The 24,851-nt window shown below is 43.9% G+C and overlaps 1 protein-coding gene across 13 annotated transcripts in view; it reads left to right on the top strand.

The window, feature by feature from the left end:
* TENM2 (teneurin transmembrane protein 2) overlaps positions 1–24,851 on the top strand; it is a 713,065-nt gene that overhangs the window by 242,595 nt on the left and 445,619 nt on the right. Inside the window, exons 1-3 of one of the 13 annotated variants that reach the window (XM_049707220.1) lie at positions 5,796–6,040; positions 6,776–6,813; positions 7,387–7,469. The exons of 8 other annotated variants lie outside the window; for them this stretch is intronic. In XM_049707220.1, the coding sequence (XP_049563177.1) occupies positions 7,454–7,469 (16 nt within the window). In that variant the 5' untranslated portion in view covers positions 5,796–6,040; positions 6,776–6,813; positions 7,387–7,453. Of the gene's footprint in view, positions 1–5,795; positions 6,041–6,513; positions 6,814–7,386; positions 7,470–24,851 lie in introns of those variants that run through there. 4 more of the 13 variants (XM_049707219.1, XM_033432118.2, XM_033432117.2 and 1 more) reach the window with 4 other exon arrangements.

The following is a 24,851-nucleotide window of genomic DNA, read 5'->3' as shown; positions in this document are numbered from 1 at the left end:
CCTCCCTCCCCGCATCTCACGCTGCTCAGATTTCTTAGGAACAGGACTCTGTCCTCCTTGGTCACTTCAGGTCTGTGGAGCCTTCCTAAGTCCTAACCACAGTCAGCTTTCTAAATTGAGAAAGCAATGAATTTTTAAAGTCTTGAACTTGTGCTGTAATAATATTTCTTCCCTCCCACAAATTACGATGCGGGAAGGCAACAGATGTGTTTTCTTATGACTCTGGGAACATGAAATATTGATGGGGGAAGGGAGCGTGGACATGGTATCGAGATTTGCCTACGATGAACGTAGCAGTTCTCATCCCAGCTTCTCATTTTCCACCTTTCTCTTCTGACACTTAGGACGTGAAGAAAGCCCCAAACTCATATAGCCCAGGCTAGTTCAATGAAAGCTCTTAAAAAGCTGTGCAGGGAAATCTGTCTAAAAAAGTCTTTGTCAGTCTCCAGGGACCAATTGCTAATGCAGCTAATACACATTTGATCTATACAGATGATTCTTCCTTTGTCCCCAAGGGAACCTCTACAAACACGTTGGATTTACATGGTGCCAAGCCCAAGCGGCCTGTCAGAAAATAAATAGCATTTTAACACCCTCAAGCATCAGTCCCCGGGATGAAAAGTAGCATGTGGACTGTTCTCTGAGTTTTCTATCCAGGCCATAGGACATAATCAAAACTTCATTTTTAGAGCATTTCTTTTCCTGGTGACATTTCACTCTGAGGCACTGCATTCTGAAGAGGAAAAGGCACATTGTGGTTCAAAAAAAGAAAAAAGAATAGTGTTTCATTTAGGACACTGTTTCCAAACACACGTCTGAGTGCCATGTCGGTGTCAATGTGTGTGGTACAAAAACACAAGACATCCTTAAGAGGCACAGAACTGATGCTTTTATTTTAATATTTATTTATTTATTGAAATGCATCTGAGGAGTTGTATGTATGTACTCATAAGCACGTATATATATGTAGACATGTCTAGCTAGCAGTTCTAAGCTGTGATTTCATGGATATTACTAGCTAGGATGAGGCGGAAGTTAGAAGCCAGTCAATTTAAAGAAAAATATTAAGTAACTGGAAGAAGCAGAGATTGGATGGAATGCAGGGGGCAACTGGGTAGAGCAAAGGTCCAGAAGGTGGTAGGAGTATGACTAACATTTGAGAAATGCTGATCTAGGAAAATTCCCCACCTGTTGAACTAATAGGAGAGTCAGGGCTAGCCCCACCCTCTCCCAGCCAGTGGTGATGAGTGGGAATCCGTGAGCTTACGCCCCCAGGCAGAGACACAGACGCACTGATGCCCTGGGGCTCAGTGGGATTTGAATCACAATTCCCTGTTGTCTGAAGTCTTGTCCTCCTTGTGGATTTAAGCAGAAAAGTACATGTTCATGGTGTCCCAATTCAATGTGTCCTATCAACCCTCTTCCCAGTGGAAGGATATAAGACAAGATGCTGCCAGCCACTCAGGAGACACGCCTTTCAGAGAGGGAGTCCTCCAAATGCATGGGCTCTGCCCAGGATTCTCAAGTGCTAGAGGAGAATATGTAACTCTCCTAGGATGTATCTAAGTCCATGTTGGAGAGATTACGATGACAGTGCCTAGCTACTCAGTCTTCAATGTGTGCCAGGCATGGCCAATTAAGTCTAAACCTCAGAAGAGCTAGGTGGACCAGGCACCATTATCTTCCTGGTATATTTATACAGAAGCTAAAGTTAGGACATACACCATTCAGAGATTCAAAACCAGTTCTGTCTGAACAAGAGCTTGGACGTGAGAGGCCACGCTCCAGCTGTGAACACTTTGGGGAACAGCTGCTCCTATAACTGTGGTCCCGTCCACAATGGGCATTTGAACATCCTACAAAGGCTTCCTAAGGACAGCGCCCAGATTTAAACTTCCTCCCTGGCAACAGGCAGTCAGTGACAGACTAAGAAAACTTGGACCATGATCTTTTTTCAGGTCTGGCAAAGGGCAGCAAAGTAGGAGGATGGTCGGTGTGGAAGGAAGAGAAGGGAAATAAAATAATAAATCCATATAAATGAGAGGAATTTCCATGCTAGTGTTCTCTTCCCAGCTCCATCATGAGCCCTGACAACATTAGAAAAATCCCTTATCCTCCTTGATCTTCTTTTTCCCCACGTAGACTAATGAGAGATTTGGACTAAATGACCATATAAGTCCCGGAAAAACCCTTTCAATCCAAGTTAGGATGAGTAATTTATCTTGATCTTGCCTTTGATGTACAGCGGCTCAGGAGAGAGTTGGGTTGGAGGATGGTTGCTAAAACACTAGGAATACCTTAGCTTCACTGGTGATTCAGTCTAAAAAGAGCCGCATCATAAAATATCCCAGGAAGGGTCACATAGGATATCTTGTTGTGGAGCAGAAAGAGAAGGCATGGCGTACGAGCGACCCCATCCCTGCACTCTCTCTGTGGGCTCTGTACCAGAAGCCCTGCTGCCTTCTAGCCCGACCATAGCCTGGAATGCTGTAGAATCAACCAAGTTTCTGAATCAGCCTCTACCGACGAGAAAAATGCCGTCCTCTTCCTAAAGAGCTTAACTTTAACTTGAGGGGAATCAGATGACTGTTCTTCTTTTGCTTCATGGAAGAAAGTTATTCAGATGAGGATTACACAATTTCTGAATCTTCTCTGCCACTTTCACTTCTTAAGCTCCCAGTTTAAAGGATACCCTCAAGCAACTGTTCTGCCTGATGGAAACAGGATGTAGGCGCCCCAGACCATCCATTGTATTGCTCTGGATACAAGGGTAGTTTCTCAACCCTGCTGACAACAAGACACACCCATGCCTCTTAGGTAGTCTCAGGAGTGCATATTTAGGGATGTTCATTATTAGGGATGAGATTGGAGCTTCCACATGGGAAACAAAAAAACAACATAGAATTTAAACACCACCCAGAGTTCCTCCACAGTTATTTACAAAGGAAGCCTGTGTCGTAAGACGAGCATTCGAGCCCCACACATTGTAAAAGCACAAATGGCCCAGCAGAGTCAGTTACCCTCAGATGAAGGAGACCTGGTAAGAGAAGAAATGTTCAACTTCATGCCGCCCAGTCTAGTACATACCATGGAGGAAAAACTAAGAGAAATGTTAACTTAATGCAGCAAAATGTTGACTGGTATTAGAAAGCGATTAGCCATGATCTGTGCCGTGACTAAAGCATGTTACAACTTGATTTAGCTGCTGTGTTTCAGAAGAACTCATAATTCATGTTTCAACTGGAGAAATAGCTTCAGTGAATGATGCAACATACCGCATTTTTGTTCAGGTGGTTTGACAAAAAGCAAAAGATGGAGTTGTTTGAAACTGGAATTGAGAAAAGGATCTTAACGATGTCCATGCAATCCAGCTGTTCCTAGAGATGTAGCAGCAGTTCGTGTGGCTGTTTCTTAGTAGTGAAATGTTGTAGAACCTGCTTCTTTTGAAGATTTATAATTTTGATAGTTCTTGTTTATGTAAGCAAGAAGGAGTGTGGTTAATATTTCAAATAACTGCATATTAAGGACGTCCTGTGTTTGTATATACAGAAGAGGATACAACGATCTGTTAACTAGATCATTAGAGAAGAGCTACATGGGTAAATGTCTCTGTTTTTCAAAGATATTGATAATAACTTGTGTATGTTATCATCCATTGAAAATGCAGCCTTTATAAAATAGGAAGAGTTTGAAGTATTGCCTTTCTCATTCAAAAGACTTAAAAACCTTGATCAAAACCCTTAGATAGTAAAATGGCTTAAGGAAAACTGTGAAACCTCATTTATGGAGAAACTTAAAATTTAAAGTAATCACTTTCTGAAAAAATTTAAGTTCATCATGAAGTTAAGTATGGGTCCTACACACACAGTATTGAAGTAGAAATACTGGATTGAGTCAAAACCAATTTATTGGACAGTGAAATAAAAACCTGAGTTCCACTGGTTTTACCCTCAGCCTTGCAGGGGGATGGAAGGAGCATTTGAAAGGATGTCAGACCCATGGGTTCCAGCTGAACCATTCTGGGTGACATGAAATTGAGAGTCCCTTAATCTCTCCATTCCTCCTTGTCTTTTTTTTTTTTTTTTTTTTAATAAAATGCTAGCTCTGTATTAGATGAGAGGTTCTCAATCTCTGTTCCTTTTGTAGCTTGTGGAAGGGGGGTGTGGATAAGTGGATGGAAGGTTCTAGAGGATGTGACTGCGGGCTACTTTTTCTTCCATCTCAAGTGGAGCAGTCCTGCTTTGGATATCAAAGTTCTGAAGTAGTTTTAGTTTACAGTTTAATCAACAGAAAGGTATTCAGTTGATTTTTAAAGTGCTGGAATTCCCTTTTAAAAAAAATAATGTCTCACAATCCACCTCTTAATACTCTCAGTTTTTATACTCTCTTTAGTTTTTATTGACATCTCTGTCATGGGGCAACTCATCTGAGCAAGTTTATTGAGGGAAACGAGAGCAATAACTACAGCACTTGGCACACAGATTGTCAATAACAATCCAGCTGTTGGGGGAGCACTTAGAGACGGGGCTCGGGCGTCTGTGAACCAGTCACGGTCAGTTTTGTGCCACTGAACCGATAAGCTTTTGAAAATTCATAGACACCAAGGTTAATTGTGAGTTCGCAAGGTGCCAGGCACTGGGTTAAGCCCTTGACCTTTCTGACTGCATCCTCAAAATCCCAGAAGTGAGTCTCGCTATCCATAGTTTCCAGATGAGAAAACGGAGGCTCAGGGAGTTTGAACAGCTCGTCTGAGGCCACAGGCTAGCAAAGCACTGGTAGATCCTTGGGTCTCGCCCACACTGCAGCTCTGGTGGGCAGCAAGAGGCTCTCAGGGGGGTCCTTGCCAAGATTTTTAGCCTGCGGTCAGCCTCTAAGTCGATGATTGCTTAGTTACTGGAGGAATAAATGATATTCTTAAATAATCTTCCTTCCAAAGAGTCATCTCTGTTCTCATCACTCTTGTTAGTTGCTTCTAAGTCCTTTCCAACAAGAATTACAGTGTGGGTTGGATTCCTTAGTGGAGAAGATGAGAGAATTAACTTCTAGCTGAGAGCACAGTGGTGCCCATGTATGGCCAAGGCCTCCTTAAGGGACAGGGGATTGGATGACCCAGCGTTCTGGATCTAAGCAGCCAATACCCTAATTTGAAATCATCCCATAAGGCAACTTGTATCCGTTTTCCATTCACCAGATCTTTGGGTGCCTGGGTTGTATCATTTTGTGGTATGTGAATGTGTGCCTGTGTGTGTGTGTGTGTGTGCTGTCATGCTCCCTTTCATCTGTTTATGGTTGAGGAGAGCTCTGTTCTTTGTGCACTGGAGCAAATTGCTTTGCTACCGTGTGCATCAGAGAGTGGGTTTGCCCGCTCCGGGCTCTGCTCCACTGACCTACACTGCGTTCTCTACCGTTGTTTCCATCTCACACACCAATTTTCCACCCAAGATATCTGAGTGGGGTTGGGCTAAGTCATTGGAAGTGACAGTCACTTAAAAAAAAAAACTGACTCAACACAGGCATACACGTTCAAAGGAAGCCTTTGGAGAGAAGCAGGTCGCTCTTTTCTCCTTGTGTTCTTGGATGAGACATTGCCTTTCCCCCAGCCGACTCCTTGCCTCCATAAACTGACTTCACTGTGAGGTCCTGCCAAAGGTGGTTTCACTAAGCAGTGCCTGGGGCTTTCACAAAGTGAAGTCACCTCTGCCTGCCAAGCAGGGACTTTTTAGCTGGAGACGGGGGGGAGGTTCGTAGCCTCATCACTACTCCTACAGAGGAGGAAGTTGCTGTCATCAGCCTTCCTCTGCTGTACCAGCGTGCCCGCGAAGAGGCGCGACTCAGAACACTTGGCCGAGCTATTGACCAGAAGGGAAATGGCAGACCACAACTTGGAGAGTTGTTCGTTTTGCTAAAGAGGAGACTTGGGGACAGGATCGTTGCTCAACCTGGTTACATCCGTGATCTTCCCATCTAGAGCTGTGACTTGGATGGGACACCAAGGAGCAGTTGCTGGGTGAGCGTGTTTGCTCTTCATCCAGCTTGGAAGGTTAGTTGTGTTGCCAAATGCTCCTTCCTTCCCTTAACAGCCCATTGGAAATCGGTCTTCCATGAATTCATCAGAATGGTTTCTTTGTAGCGCCTCCACTTGGCTGCTTCCATATCAATATCCCCAACCCAGGGAGGCCACTTGCCGGGTGTTCCCCAAACTATTATCTGAACCTTCCTCCCTGGAGTGTCTTCCGCCCACTCCAAGCAAAGTGTCCTTTTCCCTCCGCTCATTTGCCATCGTGACCATATTTCAACGCTGTCTTGGCTCGTAAGGGATGAGCTGGGATACGCCTCGAAGTGCTTTTGTTTCCTCTGAAAGAGGTTGAATCTGGGAAGGGGGAGGTAGTGAAAAAATATATGTGGGAACGGTTTAATTGTATCCACGAGGATTCTTAGTAATCAGGATGCCACTGTGTGTTTTCCAGAGCCTAGAGCTGACATAAATAATGTAGCATACCTCACTCTGTGCAGGCTTGCTGAGGAATGCTGATGGAGAAGCCAAACTGGGACCTGAAGCTCCCGGCTCCCGGCACAGCCTTTAAAAGCCTTTTATTGAGTCGTAGTTTGGAAACAGCAGTCAGGGCCTTGGCGAGCCTTATATTCCAGGAGAAGCCGAAGGAGGAGGAAGTTTAGAGGAAGCAGCCTCACTTGGTTTGGGGAGAAAGAACCTGGTGCAGCCTGGATGGCTCCAGTGAACGACTGGTTAACTTCTTTCTGTTTTCCTAATCCCCAGAAGGAATAGGACAGCCCCGTCTAGTCCCTGAAATCCTGGTAAGTGTGCAGCTGTTGCTAACAAGATATGACTGGCCCCTCCAACATAGTTAAAAGCATCTTGCTAGCCCTTGAGAGCCTCTTGCCTTAATGGTAAGAGCCAGATGAGCTTTGCAGGACGGCTAACCCCAACCTAAAGTCCTGCAGCTTAAGCTCACTGACAGGAGAAGTATGCACTAGAGAGAGCCAGAGGGACCACAAATGCCACACTTCATTTGCAGGAAGGAAACAAATGTGTCTTTATGTGGGATTTTTACAGGAGGTCTGCCCAGCCAAATATCCAATTGAAGCATCTTCCAGATTTTGATTTAAAGTGTAACTTAAGCCTTGTCTTGGCCACAAATTATAGAAGTGAGGGAAAAGATGGGGGGGTGGTGAGCAAGATGGAGTAGAGGGATGTTAGAAATAATTCTCTGTTGTCGATATTAAGGGACAAATTCTGGGCATTCAGTAAAAAAAAGGCAGCTATTCCTTGCTTATACTCTGGTGGTTTAGAGAAGGACCTCAGGGAACATTTGTTTTTCTTTGTTGTTTTCTTCGTTTGCTTGTTTTTTGTCTTTCCTTTTGATTAAGGCGTTTGTGGTCTAGAAAAGAAGATTAAAGCAGGATCTGTTTAATTTATTCAGTTTGCCTCACAGACATGAAGTTTCAGAATGGTAGGTGTCAAATATACTCTTACCTGTTGGGGAACTAACTGGGAGCAGGGTTCTCAAACAGGAGATCTGAGCAAAGATGTGTTACCCAGTCGGGGCTGTTTTACGTTTTTGGCCAGTGATAGGGGCTGGTGTGTTGACAAAGAGAAAGTATAGATGTCAAGTTTGCTTGGACTGGAAGGGTCTGTGCAACTTGCCCTTTAAGAGATGGTTCTTTCTGCCGTTGCTGGTTTGACAATGATGGAACCTTGTTAAAGTGGGTTAAGCTATAACCCACTTAAATTGACCAAAAAAAAAAAAAAGTATAAAAATATTCAGACACTTTTGTCATGGGACATGAGTATTTTTTTCCCTTTTAAGTTGCTACATAGTTGGTAGGGGTTTTTCCCCCATTTCAAAAGTAGTATCCAAATGTGTTTTATAAAATAGCATTTGGAAATTTTGTTTGTGACATGATCCTATGGACGGATTACTAGGAACTCAAGAAGATGCTTATAACCATCCCATCGAACTGGTGGAAAAGGAGCAAGGTTTTTTGTCTGAGTGTCATTTCACACACACACACACCCCCCCCAGCAGTGCCCATGCTTTGTTTACCTGCTGCTTTAAGACTTCCATGAAAACTTTTATTGGTAATGACAAGAGCTCTGCGCCGCTGCCTCTCTGCTTGTGCAAACACATTCCTAAATCTGAGCTATTGTTTCCTCTTGTTCCGTTTACCTTGTCAATTTCTGTCATCATAGAAAAGGATACCGGGCAGGGGCAGGTTATTGAGGTTTCTTTAGTTTGAGATTTCTTTAGTCTGAAAGATCGGTTTCAACAGTTTTCTAGCAAGTCTTCCATTCTTTGGACAATCACATGCCCATCTGTGAAATGGGCTTGAGATCTGACGAAAACGTAATACCTCTGCCCTCTGGAAGCCTCTCAGTCATGGTGGTAAATATTTGAAAGGAAAAAAATTGTAATAGAGAATTAGCTAAGGGTCTCTTAGCAAGCTGTTCTCTTTGGGCCTGAGTTTAGGAACGTTGTAAGCACCTAAACACTGTGTTGCTTGTTGGTTTTTATTCATAAGCGCATTAGGAGAAAGTACATTTTAACTGCAGAGAGAAATACAATACTTCTAGTAAACAAAACTCGGCTTTTCTAACCTAAGGAGTGACCTGGAGGAATGTGAGGGACTGACAGAAGGCCCTGGTTCTCGGGTGCAAAGTCATGGCTTCATGTTTAATTTAACAAAACATTAAACATTTCATGTTTAATTTAATGAAACATTAGAGCGCTAGGATTTGTCACCTTCATGACAGAATGTCAGAACTGTGGGACAGTTTCAGAATATATGTTCCTTCTACAGAATTCACGTGTGACACTGGAAATGTTTCACATCCAAAGACCTCTACTTTTTTCTAGGGCTCTTTGTTTCCCTCTCATCAAAGAAGGAGAAGCAAAAATGCAAGTAAAACAAGAAAAGCACCACCACGTTAGGCATGCACTGCTAGTCTAGCTAATTTTAGGGGGGCTATTAGCAGGCGTTTAGGCAAATCTATTAACATTTAGCGTCAGCACAAATGCAATCACATTTCTACTTCTTGTGTTTCTGACAAAATAAGCACAAGGATCTTCAGGACAAGAAAAGAATGGATGTTGCCATCATTTGTTACATAGTAAACTTTTTATTTAACCCACTTAGATTTTTTAATGAACTATTTAAGAAAGTGGGGTGAGTTATTTGGAAAAACTGAGGGAAGTGTATCCATGTGATAAAGATTATTACCAATGAAAGAGAAGAAACCCTTTGCATGGCATTGCTTGCCAGTACAGTCTTCTTTTCTTGGTGGGAAAAATGTGGTTGCTGGTTGATGATGCTACTTTGCCTTTGGCTCGTGATGGAAAATTTCCGTTTTTGTATTTCAAAGTGCTAAAATATAGATGTGTCCTACCACTCTGTCCATATTTTGCAGATTGGCGGGGCTCTGTTTTCAACTGATGCTTTCAATGTTTAGCTCCTTCGGATAGAAAACAAGAATTTATGTTTGAGCCGTGAAGGTGATTACCAGTTCATAAAACGTGTGTATATGTGTACAGATATGTATTGATACAAACACACAAACATATATACGCACACAACATACGGGCATACAAAAGCCCCACCACCACCCCAAATTCTGCCTCCATTCATTTGGATTATCTCTTGCCCCATTTCTGGAATGTTTTTATAAAACACAACCAGCATAGAATTTTGCAAGTACGGTATTTGGTTTTATGATGGCAGGAGTACAAATACGTCTCCACGTTACCATAGACTCAGCCTGAATATGTGTGCTGCTTCATGCGCCTTGAAGTGGCTGAGACCAGATGCTTCAGCGAGAGATGTCCTATTAATGCAATTCAAAGGAGCATATGGCAAGAGAAGAATCGTTACGATGGTGACTGACCTGAAGAGCAAGTAGCTTTTTCACCTTTAAAAAAAATGGTTTTAGGGCTTCCCTGGTGGCGCAGGGGTTGAGAGTTCGCCTGCTGATGCAGGGGACACGGGTTCGTGCCCTGGTCCGGGAAGATCCCACATGCCGCGGAGCAGCTGAGCCCGTGAGCCATGGCCGCTGAGCCTGCGCATCCGGAGCCTGTGCTCCGCAACGGGAGAGGCCACAGCAGTGAGAGGCCCGCGTACCGCCAAAAAAAAAAAAAAAAAAAATGGTTTTAACCCTCTCCTAAGTAGCAGTGAATACTTTCTTGAGTTGAATAATATATATTTTTTAACTCTCCTGGAGGTTGCATTCTGGAATGGGGGTGCAAAGGAGTAACCTGGACGGCTGGGGAGCCCTATTTCCTTTGGCGGGGACTGGGGAGTCGGGAAGACCCCTGGGCCATGGCAGGAAGAATGGTCTGTGCTTACTCACCACCTGCTTACCAGGATGGCCTTTGGGTCCAAGGGCTGCTTTCCAGCAGAGTGGGGTCGGCTTATCTTGGACTGCCTGGATGGCACTCCCTGTCCTCTTCCCCCAGCTGAGGAGGCATGCTGGGTGTTTTACCCTTCTCTGACCACCATCCTAACCCACAGGTGGCTCTCTTCCCTTCCAAAGGCCTCTTTTGAGGCCCGTCTCTATGCTGGCACTCTGACAGGCACTGGGAGGAAAAGCAAATGAGACATGGTCCCCAGCTTGAAAAAGCTCCTGTCTCATTGGGAAGGGCTGCCAACAGAAAGGCAGAAAGCGTAGACTTCGGTGCTGAGGAAGGAAAGCCTTGCACGGCGGCAGGCACCAGGTGGGTGCAGAAGAGAGGGCAGCCGGTCGTCAGCAAGAAGGTCAGGAAAGGCTTCGTAGAGGCCTTTGATCAAGAGACGTAGCCGGGAAGGTTCCCGTGGAAGATGTGAGGCAGGGCCTTCTGGGTCCTGAAAATGGCCAGCAGTTGGCAGATCAGGGAACTTCAGATACTCAGTCCAGGAAGGCCGGTACACAGAGCACGAGGAAGGCAAAGGATTGGACTAGAAAGATGGGCAGAGCCCTCATGATGAATGCCGTTACATACCATCCAGTCTGGCCCAGCATCTCAGAAGTGTAAAGCAGCCAGGCCATTCATGGCAGTAAGCACAGCAAGGGCCGGACATGGGGGTTATGGGAGAGTCCCTAAGGTCGGCAATTTCCACATCTAATTCAACTTAACTTAAAAAAAAAAAGCACCGGCTGCCACTGTGTGGACCAAAGAATTAAATGTGAAGGTCCCAGATGGAGCCTGGGGGCTACGAGCTGGAATCCTTTGCACGTGGACCATAGGATGCCTGCAAAGGGATTTCTTCCTCTGGCTAAGATCCAACTTGCTTTTAATCTGGAAAGATTTTATAGAGGAGCTTTACATAAACAGTGTGTTTCGAGACACAGTGTCTCCAAAATTCTGTAATTTCCAAGCGCCCTCACTTGAAAATCTGGTTGGTTGGGGGGGCTGTTTATGTTTACTGGTGGATTTACATGTATTTATATAATGGTGGGTGTGTTCAGATTCCTTCACAGAGTCAAAGCTTCTGGAGGTGGAATCAGAAATCCAGGTTGAAATGCCGACTCTGTAGATAGAGATACACACAATTAGCCTGTCACAGCTAATGAGGGCTTTTTCGCTTAGCCCACGTTGTAGGAGGTTTGGGGGCTCTTTGCCTTTGTCTTTAACTTTTTAATCTTCTCACTAGCAATTTAACTTTCTACCCTACGGTCATGGCAGAGATGCTCCCACTTCTGTTAGAAAGCCCCAGCAGGTTCCATGCTACCTTTTGAGAATGCAGCCCCCCACTGAGTGGGGTGGTGGAAGGGAGGCTGCAGGTGATCACCTTGACCTTGACTCTCTGCTACCACTTGACCCGCATCTGGCCCCAGGCGGGGAAGGACTGATGCTTCCGCGTGGCAGTCTGTCGGCTGCGTGTCCCAGGGAAGACTGGTCACAGGATCCCATCCATCATCCCACAGGCTCCGCCTCCCAGATTGGCAGGGCTCCCTGTGCGTTACGAGCCAGGCTGGTGATGAGGGACCCGGGTGTGGGCCCTGGCTGCTTTGCTGGTTTTGAGGCAGTGCGCTGGCATTTGCATTTGTTGAAGTGACTGAGCTCTCCGTGCCCTAATTTATCTGTCTGCAGAGTGGATAGTAATACTTCTTGTGGGAATAGCGTTAATAATAATTGTTTAAAAATTTGGCCAAGGGGGCTTCCCTGGTGGCGCAGTGGTTGAGAGTCCACCTGCCGATGCAGGGGACGTGGGTTCGTGCCCGGTCCGGGAAGATCCCACATACCGCGGAGCGGCTGGGCCCGTGAGCCACGGCCGCTGAGCCTGCGCCCCCGCAGCGGGGGAGGCCGCAACAGTGAGAGGCCCGCGTACCGCAAAAACAAACAAACAAACAAAAATCTGGCTAAGGTATCGGCTCAAACCCTAGTCCCACAAACCAGCCACAACTGCCGTGAGTTCCCCGGTTCCCTGGACTTGTGCTCACGTTTCCTTCCCAAAACCTGCCCACCAGCGCCCGGGGTCTCAGAGTTCAATGGCCTATCACACCAGCACCTGTTCCTTTCTCTCTGCTCCATACTGATCTAGTTGTAGAACTCAGCCCCTTTCCCCTGGCGCGTGTAAAAAAGGAATCACCGAGTAGCAAACAAACACATAGGCAAACGCGGTCATCCACCCAAGACCTCTGTGCAGAGCAGACTGTACTGAGTTTGGGGAAGAGGAAGAGTTTCTTTCCCTCTCTCCCTCTCTCTCGACTGGCCATAAATTCAAGTGTCCCTCCCATTGTACTTACACAAAGCAGGTCAGCACTCCCCACCTCTGCCCCCAGAGCCAGTGCCCTTGGCAGTACGTTGACAGACAGAAGCCAAGTCTATTCCAGACTTAGCCTTTCTCTCTATCCCAACAGGCTTTGCCAGAGGAAGGCAGTAGTGTAGAGATTTAGTTCCCCGCAGATCTGAATAATGCCATTTCCCATCACCAAACTCCAAGCCACCAAAAAGGGAAAGCTGCTATATTTTTGTTTTAATAAGAGTTTTTCTGACACATGACAGTGCATTATATATTTCATTATGCTTTTCAATGCCCTTCCCCCAGGGATGATTGATTGATTGATTGACTGATTGATTGTAGAGGCAGTGTGGCCAAAAGGTAAGAGCACAGACTCTGGTGCTCTGTCCCTTACTAGCTGTGTGACCCTGAGTGAGTTAAAGTTCTCTGAGCTCCAGGTAAATGAGGGATAATCATGGTACCTCTCTGATCCCTCTTATGGGATTCAATGAGATATTATCTCAGAGCCCAGCACATGCAATGGTTATTTCCTCTGTACTCATTGCCCTCATTTCATTTTGATCTGAATTTTATGATCGGATTGTTCCTTTTATTTCCAAAGAAAGAAGAAGAATTTTCGTGAACCTGGTAGGGTGCTGGGATTCTGGCAGAATACACGTCAGCCCACCACGTGGAAACTGACACAGAGTTACTGGCCTCCCTCTGTTCAAGACGGAAGCAGGCAGTTCTGCTGCTTTCCTGGGAGCAGGCTTTTGGGTTAGTGTCTGTTTCTCTGCAGTAACCATCTCTCCTACCGCTAACAAACCCGAAGTGATTCAGAATAACTGGCCTTAGCAGAACTTTTTTTTCCAAGCAGAGTATTACTAGAAATGCAAACACTCAAAATTATCTCTTTCATCTTAGGTGGCAGAGAATCTGATTGTTCGCACTTGGTTTGCGTCCTCAGAGGGCGGGGCTGGCACGGGGGCAAGGACAATTATGGCAACTAAATTTTAATCAACAGTTTCAGTGACAATATTGAATTAAAAAGTTACTAGTTACTAGTTAGAGCGGGGCTTAGCTCCTACACGCGCAGATCAGTCATTCTGTGGTGATTAATATCTATTCAGAACAGAGAATGTATTATGGATACTAAATTATCATAGGAATGAATGCAGTCTTTTTAAAGGGCTTAAAATATGTTAATAAATACAGTATTCCAGCACCTGCAGCTCAAGAAACTAAAGTCATTAAAGATGGATATAATTATATTTATTATTGCAGGGATCTAGGTGGGGGGAAAAACAGTTTAATGAGCATGAATGAAACAGGGGTTCTTTATTTAGAACTTGTTACCTAAAGAAACTGTTCCCTTTGAGGAGGTATTTCATAGAACAGTTGAATTAGAAAACTATACAAAAGGTAAATTAGAGACAATAATATTCTAAGTTTTGGGCAGTGAACTTCAGAGGTCCACTGGGGATATTGCTAAACTCTCCAATCCCTTCTCATTGAACTTGGCATGGGCTTCAACGTCCTCCGCCATGCCTGTCACTCCCCCAGCTTCAGTTTCCACCACCTTCCCATTTATGCTCCACCGGAGAGCCCCACCCTCCTTGCAGTTTCTCAAACACACCCAGCTCTTGCCCACCTCAGGGCCTTAGCACATGCTTTTACTTCAGCGTGATGTTTATTTTGTACCACTTCATTAGGACATCACCAGCCTTGGTCCCAAACAAATTTTCATTACCAGTTCATTGACTCCTCAGAACAGTCTCATGGACTAAATCCCATTGTCATCCCCATTCTACACACAGGGAAATAAGTCAGAGAGAGGCCAAGGGCCTTGCCCTAGGTCCTGCTGAATTGAGGTCTTCTCTTTGCCACAAAGTTTTGCTGCTGCTTTGTAGGGTTGGCTACTACCATCCCTCAGCTCTCAGCTCAGATGCTGTCCCTGACAGCTTTATGTCAAGTCACCCTCCTCCATTTAATCTTTCGGGATCCAGTTTATCCTTTGCAGTGCATATTAGCACATTTTAAAACGGTGATATGCACGTGTATTTTCAGTCATCTTCATTCTCTGGCACTACTGTCATGTCCATGAAGGCAGCAACTGTTTGTGTTCGGTGCTGTATCCCCAGCCCTATTCAAGTGACTGACATTTAACAAGTACTAAATAAATATTTGTTTAATGGGTCCTTAAACTCATATGTTCACCATTTGCTGTCTGTAGCTAGAATAAGTGATATTTTTCATCTGTCTATCCAGATAGATTGACAAATAGGTGAAAATATTTTTTTTTTCAAATTTTCAAAAAGAGAAGATAACTTTCTTTTGTGAAAAATGGCAGCCTAGTATAACCATTTCTGTGTTATATCTGGGTCCTTAGACACAAAAAGTTGGAAATGACGATTGAGAATAACTCCTGTCTGACAGGTAAGGAATCAGAGAAGCTGGGAGGAGAAGCCACTTCCTCAGGGTACGGAGGTGGTTAGGACAGGATTCAAGAGCAGACCCTAGTGCTCTTGGCTCAGGGTCCAGTGTTGTTTCCGCCCATCTGCCTTGCTTACACGTTGTGCTTGGCAGGTCAGGAGTGGTAGTTTGAAGCTCTCTTATTTTCTTAAATCTTGAGGGTGTTGGAGGTGAAAATTAACTGTCTGCCTATCTTCATGGTGGAATGCATTTGAAATACCATTTCCTGTTATGAAGTGGAAGAAGGAAAATAAACAAACACACATTGTGTGGAATTAAAAATGGAGATCCTAACGCTATACATCACGCCCTAGAGGAAGACACCGGCCTTAGAGAAACTGTCTCATTTCTCTGGTTTGCCAGCTTGTTGGGGACATAATCTGGCTCCTAAAATCCCCAACACCGTGATTTTTTACCATTTAGAAGCCGTGGATCACACTGAGAATGTGATTAAACTTTTGAGCCATATGCCCAGAGAAAAGGAATATGCACAAACAGGAAACATTTCGCAGATCATTTCAAGGAGCTCATGGACACATTTTTGTCCATTTCATAGCTCTCTAGAGGCCCATGGATTCTAGTTTAAGAAACCCTGGTAGCACATAACAGTATTAGTTCATTATAATAGCTAGTATTTATTAAGCTCTTATTATGTGTCAGACACCTGGCTCATTAGATAGATAGATAGATATGCTTTCTAGATAAACTATACATATTATATATGTACATTTTTTTTACTTAGTTCTCAGGTATCACAGTTGTTCCCATTTTACAGATGAGGAAACTGAGGCTCAGAAAAGCTAAAGAAGCCAGAGCATATTGGAGCCTGGATTACAACCCAGGTGATCTGACGCCATAGCCACATAAAGGCAGGCACGGGCTGTGTTCATAAAGTAGGCCTTGACCAGCCTGTATGTGATGCCATGATAAATCCCATGGGAGAAAATAAAGGCTAAATAGACACCTTCAGAGTGTCCACGAAGGCTACAGAGGGCTGAAGACTCCATACGGCAGGTCTTTCATTTCCTCACGGAGAGGCAGTCAGAATGGTTTCAGGGTGTATCCTCTATCCAAGAAGTGCCTTCCACCCTCCTACATATTGGGAGGGTGGAAGGGGCTCCCGGGGGCTTGAACTGGCAGTTCTTGTGGTTTTATTGTAGCCCGTATTTAGTTAACTTTCAATTTGAGAATGTCTGCCATCAGATGGGCAGGTGGGTCCTGTCTGAGTGTGAAACCATCTTAGGAATATTCAGAACTAACTGGATTTTGTCAGCACACTTTATAAGAGGCTATTAGTGTGAAGTGTTTTCAATTATTTCTTGCTTTCCTCAAGAGAATAAACAGTGAACCTGTTAGAAGTTGCTTGAGAATATTCCTGTAACCACTTTTAATTCCTTCTTTCTTTTTACTTTTTCTCTTTTTTTTTGCGGTACACGGGCCTCTCACTGTTGCGGCCTCTCCCGTTGCGGAGCACAGGCTCCGGACGCGCAGGCTCAGCGGCCATGGCTCACGGGCCCAGCCGCTCCACGGCATGTGGGATCTTCCCGGACCGGGGCACGAACCCGTGTCCCCTGCATCGGCAGGCGGACTCTCAACCACTGCGCCACCAGGGAAGCCCCCTTCTTTCTTTTTTAAAGGAGGCAAAATCATTTTTACTTAGACGTGGATGTCATTTATCAAGTTAGAACTAATAACTTTAATGAATTTGTATACTTCTGTTTCTTTTTCATTCGTTGGGCTTTATCTAGCCATTTTATCTTGTAATTAATGTCCTAGGCACCAGCTTTGATCTAGGCCCCTGGCTGGGCACTGAGCATTAAGAAGTGAATCAGATACAGCGTCTGGCCTCAAGGAGCTTACAGTCTAGTAGGAGAGGAGGCCATGTAAACAAATCTGTGTAATGTGTTGTAGCGCATGGTATAGTGTGGAAGCAGCAGCAGGAATGGTCGGCTCGTGTTCAGAAGTTTATGACTGGCTACAAGCACAGACTTGGAGAAGCAGCTAAGAAAACTGTATTCCCTGGAATAAGGATTCTTAAACTTGAGTAGGCATCAGAATCCCTCAGAGGGCTTATTAGAAACACAGCTTGATGGGCCCCAACCTGAGATTCTAATTCAGTGTGTAGGGGGTGGGTCCCCAAATTTGCATTTCTAACAGGTCCTTAGATGATGATGCTCCTCCAGGGAATGTACTTTGAGAACCCCTGTTCTAGCATTTCCAGAGGACAGATGGTATAGAAAATACTCATTATTGTTTCTAGGGTATTATCGCCTTAACTTTAAAATATTTTATGCTCTTGTTACTGAGTCCAAGCTCACCACACAACAGGCCGATAAATTGAGAGACGAGTTTTTGGGGCAAGGAATAGGGACTGTATTCAGAAAGCCAGCAGACTGAGAAAGATAGTGGACTAGGGTCCCAAAGAACCATCTTAGCAGAGTTAGAATTCAGGCTTCTTTCATATTAGAAGGGGGGAGGGTATCGGCTGTGGCAAACTTCTTGGTGTCAGAATCCTTCGTTCTTACAGCTGTCCACATACGTCAGGTCACGATGTTCCTATAAACGTCCAACGAGACAAATGTTACTCTCTGTTCTGCAACTTTTTATCTCTATAAGAATGGAAAAGTATTACACCTTTAAAGGTCAGAGCCTTGAGAACGGGCTATCCTGTACATTTTAGGCTATAGGCGACATTCTTAACTTGTAGCAAAAGCAATAGAATACAAGGTTAAAGTAAAAGAAACACGTCCAATATGGAGTCAAATTTGTGCTTCCCTGTTATACTCTCCCTGTCTTCAGAGTTTCCTTATGAATGTGTGTGCTTCTGTTCTCTCCTTTGAAAGTGTAGCTCTGTAGTGTTCTGAAAGCTCTTTTTTAAGTGCCTGACTTTGACCTCTTATAGGAGGGAAGGGCAAGATACTAAGAAAAATGATAGGCCACTTATACGAATCATGAGCTGTATGAATTCTTATGGATGTGAGAGTGTGAAGATGAGTTTCTTCTGAAACAACGGTCAGCACTGATTCTCACAAAATACTGTGGATGGACAATTAAATGAATAAGGTGGTCAAATTTCAGATCCAGAGGAATGAGAGAGAGACAGGAGACCAGCAGACACCAAGAAAGCCTAACACAGTGGCAGTACTGCAGCCTTTTCATAAACAGAGTCACGTTCTTGGCCAAATGTGATGGAAAATACAAACTCATGTCAGAAAACAATACCCAGTTCCTAGATTGATGATTCTTGCTCTTTTCCTTTATTCTTTTTGTCTATTTTGCACAGGAAATAAGAACCTTGTGGACAGAAAGATCATCATTTGTCAATCCTTTGCAGCAATTTTCCTAACAGTTCTTTCAGCTCTAAATGCTTTTAAGCATCTGTCAGTATCATATAATAACCTTAATGGGAGGGAAAGACAACAACCATAACAGTAACAACTATTTGCTGCATAAGAATGAATTGAGTGGCTCTCTCCTTCCTGGACCGCAGTGAAAATGATGGTCCGTCCACATGTGGGTTTCCACATGCAGCTGTGCTGTTATTGTTTGTACATAGACCTTAAGTTGTCTAATTTTTATGTGTGGAGGCATGATGTCAATTGAGAGAGAGAATGGACCAAAAAATATATATTTAGCATCTCAGAGATGAGACAAGTCAATAAACAGCTTGATTACTATTTCATTCAGGAACCAAAAAAGATGGCTTTCTAAACTGAAAGGACCAAATCCAATAACTAACTGTTTGTCAGGGCACTAATAATGGTATTTGTATCTCTTTTAATTGGCTTTAACCTTTCCCTTCATGTGTGCAGTATTAAAAAATTAAAGAGGAAAGTATTTAGAGGCATAGATTTACGGCGCTGCGTAGATTACATGCTTTTAATGAGGTCAGGATAATAAACCATCTGAGCAGAACCTGCTGCCCAATGATGAATTACTCCCTTTTACAATAGATAGACAACAGCGAGTGTGTGGGTACACATGCACGCTCACAGGCGCATCTGTAGACCAAGTGATGCTCAGCTTTGCTGTTGAGCTAGCACAGTGTTTCCAGTTACAGGGAGGGTCAGGAAATTTTCAAAATACAGAGCTGCAATATACCAGGTGAAAAAGTGAAACTTGCAGAATAAAATGCACAATGCTTATGTTAGATATTGACTCATGTATGTCTGTTTATGTACCAGTATAGATGGATGGATGGATGCAAGGAAGGATGGAGAGGAGAAAGAGGAGAGAGGATGGGACGGAGGGAGAGAGGGAGGAAGGGAAAGAAATACACGTGATACACAGATAATCTGGAAGGAGCACGTAGTGGTGTGCCTGAGCTGGCTTGCACTGTCTTGTAAGAGCTGATTGTGTAACACCCTTTCCCAACTCCATCTCATATTCTTAGTTTAAAATTGCACATGGTGAAAGTATTTATTCCACAGAAAAGGTAAATGCTTTTATAAGCCAGAGCTTTTTTTCTGGAGAGCCAATTGTTAAGCCTTTAGCAGCACACTGCTGGACATACAACAAAGCATTCAGAGTGGTTATATCTAGAAAGTGGGTTTCCTAGGAGAAGGAGGGGGAAATGAAGCAAGAGTGTTGGGAATGAGAAACAGGCACCCTTCCTCTTTATTTTATACATTTCTTTATTCCTTCCATTTTCATTAAGCATTTGTTACTTTTATAATATTAATAATTCCTTTTAAACATTTAATTTTAAAATTCGTTTACAAATATCATTGAAACTTTAAAAAAAAATACAGAAATAGAATTAGTCACCTTTACTTTGTAAGTCAGGTACACAGCATTTGTACAAGGAAAAACAATTCAGACAAGTGATAGAATCAAATAGTCAAAGGACTTAAGACTCAGCCAGAAGTGTGTCCTTTGGTGGTGAAAACGTCCTCTGTCTTGCAAATCAGAAGGAAAACAGAAACACAAAGTGTGAATGTAGATTGGTCCAGGAGCGTGGAGTGTTCGCTGTCAGATCCCATCCCACAACAAATCCTAGTGATGAAAGTCACATGGTGTATGTCCAAAGCTCATCCCCTCACGGTGACCAATTGAGCCAAATCATATGGTCTTTACCTAATCGGCGACCTTGAGTTGGCAGTGTGAAACATTGCTAATGAGGAGAAAAGCACTCCACTCCAGAAACGGAGGTGAAACCCCACTGGAAATGTACCATCCATGGGGACCAGTCAGTTTGTCACCAACCAAAGTGATGGTGACACTTCCTTTTGCCACTTTGAGACGCTGAGATCTCTAGTCAACCTCAGTAAGGTGTAGAGCAAAGAAGGCTCACCGTTGCCCCCTCCTCTCCAAAGCCCTGTCGTTCGTCTCAGTTCTGTCTCCATGACAGCAACCAACTCCAGCATGAAAGTCCCGCATCTAAAAGCCAACACTTGAACCATTCATGAAGACAGATGCTTGATTTTATAAACATGTATTCATTCATTCAACACATAATTCTTTTACGGACCAGGGTTCTTGGCCTCCTTAATCAATAGAAATTGATAGGAGGCCAGATAAGAAATATAGGCAAGGCTTTATTGGGGGCCCTGCTGCAGCGGGGTGGGGGGATGGAAAACAAGTAACAGGTTCCCTTGCTGGCTCGCTCGCTGAGGGGGTGCGAGCTGTTCCTTATGTGAGGTGGGGATAGGGGTGTGTCCAGGGCTCGGGCTGGAGGGGTGAATTAGGTGGTTTGCCCACTGCTTTGGTGGTGTTTCTGCAGGGGGCATGTGCGGTACCCTGTTTTTGCTCCCAACACCCTGTTTTTGCTCCTGGCTCTTCAGGAATGTCAGCTGGGCCTTTTGGTCTCTTGGTATCTCGTTGCGCATAACTTGCCCCATCTGCGCAGGCACGCAGTTGTTTTTAGTCCCTTACGGTTTCTTTGTGTTCTGTTGCTCTAGGAGACGTTTGTGCAGGTGCAAACACTGCAGCAAAGGGTCCCAGGTCCCAGCCTGTCTCAGTTCTATGTGCCTGGCTCTGGGTTAGGTGTGGGGATACAATCGTAAACACATCAGACAAAGACCTCACTTACCTGAAGCTGACATCCCAGTAAATGGAGACAGACATAAATAGGTAAACCAATAAAAAATACCATCGCGTGAGTAACCTTTGAAAAACAATGAAATATGGGGGTGTGATAGAGTAACAGGTACTTTATATCTTCGCTTTAGAGGGGAGAAAGGCAAAACATTTCTGGGAAGGTAAACTTTGAACTGAAATGGAAATGACAAGGAGCGGCCAGCCACGTGTAGATCGTGGTATGAGATGTATGTCCTAAAGGCTCTTTTTTTAAAAAAAATACGTATTTATTTATTTATTTTTGGCTGTGTTGGGTCTTCGTTGCTGTGCGAGGGCTTTCTCTAGTTGCGGCAAGCAGGGGCCACTTTTCATCGCGGTGCGCGGGCCTCTCACTGTCGCAGCCTCTCGTTGCGGAGCACAGGCTCCAGACACGCAGGCTCAGTAGTTGTGGCTCGCGGGCCCAGTTGCTCCGCGGCATGTGGAATTCTCCCAGACCAGGGCTCGAACCCGTGTCCCCTGCATTGGCAGGCAGATTCTCAACCACTGCGCCGCCAGGGAAGCCCCTAAAGGCTCTTTATGGAGGTTTCTCTGCTCCCGCTATGGGAGCACCCACTTTTAAGACTGGGTGCAATGAAGGGCACTGTAGGTACTTGCTTGCTTTCCTGATAACTATCTCAAAGCAAGTTCACTGCTCCAAGTACTTCTGAGAAATATTCAAAATGGGATCATTTGTGTATGTGTAGCTGATGTCATGTCCTTAACTAACCCTGAGGTGGTTTACCTTTCAGTGTAGTGGAGAGCAGGAAAGAAAGAAAGACAGGGCAGTCGTGAGTTGAGATGTCATCAACAGTTGTAAATTGCGTCTGTACAATGTGAACAAAGAGACGGTGTGTTGGAGGGGAATGTATGCAGACTTCGGATCAAGAAATATCTGGGTTCAAACGCCAGCACTGCCACTTAGCGTCACTCGCGTGGTATGGACCCTCTCTGAGTACTCAGGGCCCTTGCCTGTAACATGGGGATATAAAAATGCAATAAGATCCTGTCTATAAAGCGCCTGGCTCAGAGCATCCTCCTGAAGCTTCCTTCTAGAGAAATTTCTGGAAATATTGCTGAACTGTGACTCACTAGAGTGAGGCTTCCGTTGCACGGGGACAGGGAGAGCCCATTCTTGCCTTCGCTTCAGTCTTTATGTTGGGTGCAGCGCTGCAATTTGGGACTTGAAGTTGTAGCGAAGTGTCCCAGATTGGGCAAGAAAATTGGGAATGCAGATGTCATTTTTTTGGCAGGAGCCATCACAGAAGACAAAAGAGACACGATACGGGTACTCAGCAAGAGAAAAACCCATTCCCTTAATATTTTATTTAAGAGTTACCCTCTGCCCTTCCCCCTACCTGCTTCTCCTTCTCTCTTGCTTCTTTTAGTCCTTTTTGGTTCTCCCTGAAGCACCAGAAATAAAGCTCAGCTCGGAACCAACTGGTCAGAGTCCTTGAATCACATCCCATGTGCAGCGTGGTTTACACAGCAAATGGCATTGCCTGAGAATAGAATTGTAAGGACATGCATGAATGCTGACTCTAGTCCTAGGGGTAATGGAAACTGCATGTGAATATAAAAATAAAAACCTTGGGAGAAAAATGAACACGACAGAAGCAGCAAGATGATGTTTTTACGTTTTCACCTTTAATTGACTAAAAATATCAATACAACATATTCCTTGGACAATCTCCCCAACCTCCCTCCCATCTTTTTTAATGGGAGTGGGAAAGTGATTTGGAGAAAGAATACTCACTGAATTGATAAAACAGTGGTTACCCCTGGGAAGTACAAGTGGAGGCCTAGAAAGGGCGTTATTTTTTACTTGAAACACATTCATCACTGCTTGATTTTGTTTTGAACCAGCCTGTACTACATTTTTTAATTAAGAACTGTACCTTTTTAAAAACCAAGGAGGAAGAGAGAAGAGTTACTTTCTACACAACACCAGCTACATTGTTTTTAAGTAAGTTTTATTAACAAGTGACAATTACTTTTTTATGATACATTTAAGATAGTGAATTATGAATGACTGAAAATCCCCTCCAGCCTAATTGGGAACCATTATGTCAGGTAATTGCCACTGATTTCTGCAAACAGTCATTTTTCTCTGGCCTATTAACGTAATTTGAATTTTTAATTGTCTGTTGGAGCTAACAGACAGTCCCATTCACCAAAGGGTTTGAGACCAGGCATCACCCCCAGAGAGCTCACGCTGGAAACTCGAAGACCACTGGAGGACACTATTAGGACTTGGTGGATTGGCAAGTTGAGGTGGCAGCCGTGGTGACAAATGTGACACATCTTTTTAAAGACCCACCGGGTTGATACATTTTCAGACTTCTGCATCGTTGAGTTTGTCCACTTTGTTTTGAAGCTACCTCACCAAAAAAAATTTAAAAAAGGAAGAATGTCACACTTTTAACAATTTTAACGAGGATTTTCATACCAGCACTTTATCTATTGCACTATGTTTAAGTGTGAACATTCTGGAAGAAGGGGAGAACGTGTCATGCCCCATTTCCTATAGGAGTTTTTGTATAATTAACTCTGTGACATCAGAAAGGGACAAAATTCCAAGTAGAGACAGGTACATATCTTAATATATGTAGAATAACATACATATTAACTACAAAGGCATTTTATGTTCATTTTCTTAAGTTAAATAAATTCAGAAAAGTACAAAGAGAAAAATATGGAGAAAATTAACTATAATCCTACTAAGAGTATATAGTATGTTTTTGCATAAATGCATATATATATGTATACTAGTGTTTATATTTTCTCACATGATTCAATATTCTTCTAAGATACTATTTTTAAGGACTACATATGGTCCAACATATGGATTCACCATTGGTTATTGAAGCACTCCACTCCTGTTGGATATTTAGTTTCTCAGTTTTTAGCATTACAAAAAAGTGATGTGCATATCTTATCCATCTCTGATAATCCCCTCAAGAAAATGTCCTAGCAGTTGAATATACCCTCGAATCACCCTCCAAAAAAGTTGAAGTTCACGATACACACTCCGAGCAGTATGTGCGTGCTGAATTTCCCATACTTTTCCCAGCATTAGATATTAACCTTTATTAAAATATTGGTGCCGTTGCTAACTTACAGAAAAAGCATCCCATCATTTTGTAAAGTTGCATTTATTTGATCGATAGTGAAGTCAAACATCTTTTTCATCTAATTATTAATGTATGCTTGGATATGCCTTTGTGAACTCCATGTTCTTTCCCACACTGGCCATTTTTCTGTTGGGGTGTACCTCCTTTTTTATCGACACAATCAAGATTTTAAATTCTTTATGCTTTATTAAATCTGTGGAGACAGCGCTGCCTCAAAGCCACTAGGTTGTCAGTGCCAAGGAACAACGGACTAGAGCTCAGAGCACACAACTAGTTCAGTATCTATGGGAAGGAGGGGTTGGGTTTTTCTGCCGCTGTCATACTCTTCCACGTTTGCCATAGGTGGGAAGGGATCGTTCATCTCTCAATACAACATATGAAGCCATAAACAAAACTTCCCCAGGAGCCTCTGTCTTCTACCTCCCAGCCCTTGATTTGGTCTGCTCGACAAGTCCCAGTGAAGCCCTTTGGGAACCTGCA

Source organism: Orcinus orca, chromosome 3 (assembly GCF_937001465.1).
Source record: "Orcinus orca chromosome 3, mOrcOrc1.1, whole genome shotgun sequence".
NCBI lineage: Eukaryota > Metazoa > Chordata > Mammalia > Artiodactyla > Delphinidae > Orcinus > Orcinus orca.
This window is presented reverse-complemented; position numbering and strand designations above follow the sequence as displayed.